Source organism: Cibotium barometz, chromosome 26 (assembly GCF_041138505.1).
Source record: "Cibotium barometz isolate CiBa-2024 chromosome 26, ASM4113850v1, whole genome shotgun sequence".
Classification (NCBI taxonomy): Eukaryota; Viridiplantae; Streptophyta; class Polypodiopsida; order Cyatheales; family Cibotiaceae; genus Cibotium; species Cibotium barometz.
In genome coordinates, this window is record NC_141071.1 from 20144213 (window position 1) to 20148115 (window position 3903).

Consider the following 3903-nt stretch of genomic DNA (forward strand, 5'->3'; position numbering starts at 1 on the left):
CCTTAAATTTTACCATATTGAAATCTCCTAGGAGGAGGATTGGCTTGTGCAATTGGAGTAGAGAACTCCAAATTTCTGCTCTTAAAATTGAAGAATTAGGGCCATTCATAGAAATAACTATGTAGTAGTAGGGAGCCTATAGCTTTCTGGATACCAATTATTTGGAGGGTCGACGTGTAGCCTCTGATTATGTTAGAACTTTGAGGGGGACAAACCCAAAGACATTCCTCACATTCTCGATTTATGAAAGGTGGTAATCCACTCAAACTCTACTTTAAGAGATTTGAGATTTTGTTGGAGGATAGATCATGTGGCCTTTATCTTGTAGCCTCTCAATATGTTAGGACATGGAGGGGGACATATTCAAACTTTGTTTTAAGAATCTTGTGGCCTTTATCCTGTAGCCTCTCAATATGTTAGGAGTACATTTAGGGGACAGACCCAGAGCCATTCCTCCCTTTCCCAGTTTATGAAAGGTGGTAATCCATTCAAACTCTGCTTTACGAGATTTGAGATTCTGCTCTACAGGATAAATCCTGTGGCCTTTATCTTGAATCCCTTAGAACTTGATATGGTCCGTGATGTAATTCTATCAGGAATATATTTTGCCATATGGGAACCCACTTGGAAATATATTTTATCACATAAAAAAATTCCTGCGCGACGCTTAACTCCACATCACCATTTGGGATAGTTAATTCCTCTTTATTCTCTCATGGGACAAAATAGCTACATAATTTTTGTCTGTTTTCAAAAGCTTTACAGATAGCATGCTACATAAACATCTATATAACTATACACGTAGAGAAGTGTATTTCGACTTATTTTAGAAGTCAGTAATATATATATATATATATATATATATATATATATATATGGCCACCTTCATATAGTCAGCTCACTTGCTATAAATTGAGCTGTTAAACTGCCTTAACACGAGGGAGGACCTTGTAAGATATATGGCCACCTTCATATAGTCAGCTCCACCTGCTATTATGTGAGCAACTACACTGCCTTAACACGACGGAGGACCTTGGAGGTGTGAAGATCGGTGGCCTCGATATAAAAGTTGAACATGTTAGCGCCGCGAAAGATGCCATCCGCGAAGTTGTTCCTTTGCACTCCGAGGTCGGGTAGTGTGTCCAGCTGAGTGTAGGAGAAGGGCACGTCACAGTTAGCTTGTTCTGCCTGGACCGTGACCTTGACCGAGGCACCGGGAGGAACATTTGGCACGGTGTAATTGGACTTGACCGTCGTGCTTTCGCTGGTCTCCCCGCCCCACGTAATCGTGTGCGACACGCTTGCGGAGATCTCGATGCCGCCTTCGGCAATGAATGGTGCGCCTGCGTTCATTTTGAAGGTGGCCGAGAGCTGCGTGGTGATGGAGTTGCTCCAGCTGGTGGTGGAGGCCTTGTTGTACTCCAGCTCAACCGAGACCTGCCCCGGCAGCGACGAGTGGTTTGTGGCCACCTGGGTGACGAGAGCCAATAAACGACGGTTGTAGATTTTGGCTTTGTCGACGTGGTACACTATGTTCTCAAGAGCGTGTGAGAGGGCTGGGTCTTTCAACACCAGCCTCGAACTGCGGGAAATGGCTTCCGGTTGGGGAACCAAGAAGTCCTTCCCTACCCGCTCGCAGAAGCGGCCCGCAGACACGCTCTTGAGCGCTATGGTCTCCTTGTCCAGCTGCACCGGTAGAAACAGGGCTCTTGGAGTCGAGCTGGCTCCTGGAACTCCCACAAAGTTGGCCATCACCACATCTTGCCTGTAGGGGTTCTCGTCGGAGACCTGCCAAAATTTGCCGTTGCCCACATACCTGATCGCTACCGTGCCTGCCTTTGCATCCACCACCTGCACCTCATGCACCATCATCTTATCGTATAAGAACTCCTCGTCTGCATAGAATTCTAGCATTGGTGTCCTTGCCGTTGGCGAGACCATTAACAGCTTGTTGTTGACGCCTTTGAACGCCACATAGCGTGGAAGGCCAGCCTCCTTCTGAGCCATGCTGATAATCTGCTACACCAGCCAAGCCATTCAATATTTTGTTAGTCGAGTGCTTTACTTTTCTCTTTCTCTCTCTCTTTCTAAAACTCTTTTCTTCTTATAGCTTTTTGTGCAATCCTTAGCACTCCACCTCTGAGCTCAGAGTTCAGTGCTATCGTCCCCCTCTCTCTCTCTCTCTCTCTCTCTCTCTCTGTAAGGGAAGAAATATCTGGAGGCCATAACTTACAGCTTTGTTGATGATAGGGCGTCGGTACTACAACAATCATGCGGTAACTAGAGACGAAGGCATCCTTATAAACAAAGACCACAGAATCTGCCCGGTAGTCCCTTTAGTCCTTTTAAGAATGGGCTACAAGAACTCTCTTTAGCACGCATGGGAACATATTCTCCAACTACGAATAAAGATAAAGCATTCTCACATTATTTTGCCGATGGAGTAGTATCATAGTGGGTACAGGGGATGTGTGAAACCAACACAAACTAAAAACAAAAAGTTTGTAGTCGTGGCCTGCCGTTTACTTCCTCCTAAAGCATAACACACTCCAAACCTGAAACTGTAGTTGATTTGTTGCATAATTTGTCACTATAAAGATGATTATGAGACTAACTCCGTTCCGTCACTCTGAGAATATGAGGCCATTGCCACGATGTATTGCGCATTGTATGATAGCGTTTATGATCATGCACGCGTGAAAAAAGAGAGAGATACCCTCGCATCATGTGCACTTTCCTTAAAATCACACCCTCCTATCCTATATAGTTTGAAAAAAGAGAATGTCATTTTAATATGCATGGTACCACTCCTAACCTGTGTGTTGTAGAAAGAATATTTAGTTATAGATAACATGCATCTTGAAATCTAGTATCTATAGTATGATTGTACATCCACTTTGTTATGACACTGTTTTCTAGATTTTATTCCTATTTGTATAACCATACTTCATGAAACGTAGTATGGCATAGTACGATTGTATATCTACTTCTATTCACATTTATATTTCTTTTTCAATTTTTAATGCTCAATCGAGCTCAACTTGCATTAATCATCCAAAGAATACATTTAATTTCCCTGGCATATCCTTTGCATGGGGGGGGGACACAGTGGGCTTTTACAAATAAGAGCTTTTTCAAGAGGGCTTAGGTGGCTTCTACTCGTTTCATCATAGTAGGCACTTCAAGTCATATGCCTCATACAATTCATCTCCTTTTGTTTCTTCAACATATTGATCTGCCACCAACAGCTCTCTAGCACTTGGTTTGCATCCAAAGAGTCACACTTATTCTGGAAGAGCATTTCGTTCCTGGAGATCCAAATGGCCTTCAGTGATGTGGCTCGGACTATATTGATACTGGTGAAGAGCAGCTCGAGATTTTTGATTTACCTAGATCCTAATGCAAGTCTCGTCCAAAAACATGGGACCTGCAATTGCGTGTGCATCCACGAGCAAACCTTTCTTATAAAGTCCTTAATACTTGGGCACTCCCTAACCAAGTGTACCATGGTCTCTGTGTGTAAGTTGCACCTTGCACAGATGCACACTACTGAGGTTTGCGGGCGATGGACAAAATGGACTTCTTGGTTATATTTCAGCGCAGTCTGCATTTGCAGAAACGTATTAAATGATGTACCTACAAGAAAAGGGGGCCAGGATGCAAAAGATAGCCATTCGTGCAAAATTGGAGCAGCAGTTATACAGAATCAAATTGAGGAGCATTCAAAGAGTAAAAAAGAGTTGACAAGAGCAAGAAGAAGAGAACCGTGCTTGGAGACAGACTACAAAGCAGGAAGATTAAAAACATTGCAAATTTAAAGGCCGGGACTGGTGGATGCAAGCGAAGAATTTAGGAAGCAAGGCTAGTTTGAAATTTTTCATTTTGTATACTAAAAAAGGCTCT

At 43.3% G+C, this 3903-nt stretch overlaps 1 protein-coding gene across 1 annotated transcript; it reads right to left on the reverse strand.

Moving 5' to 3' along the window:
- Nucleotides 1-691: 691 nt before the first annotated feature.
- On the reverse strand, nt 692-2391 carry LOC147623736 (uncharacterized). Its single transcript, XM_086820345.1, has 2 exons — nt 2234-2391; nt 692-2016 (listed from the first exon to the last, which is right to left on the reverse strand). Exon 2 carries the CDS (start codon nt 2005-2007, stop codon nt 1006-1008), a length of 1002 nt encoding a protein of 333 aa, XP_086676471.1. The 5' UTR covers nt 2008-2016; nt 2234-2391; the 3' UTR covers nt 692-1005.
- Nucleotides 2392-3903: the final 1512 nt, after the last annotated feature.

Bases quoted from the DNA above. Each gene is read 5' to 3' on its own strand.
- LOC147623736 (XM_086820345.1), bottom strand. From the start codon at position 2,007: ATGGCTCAGAAGGAGGCTGGCCTTCCACGCTATGTGGCGTTCAAAGGC.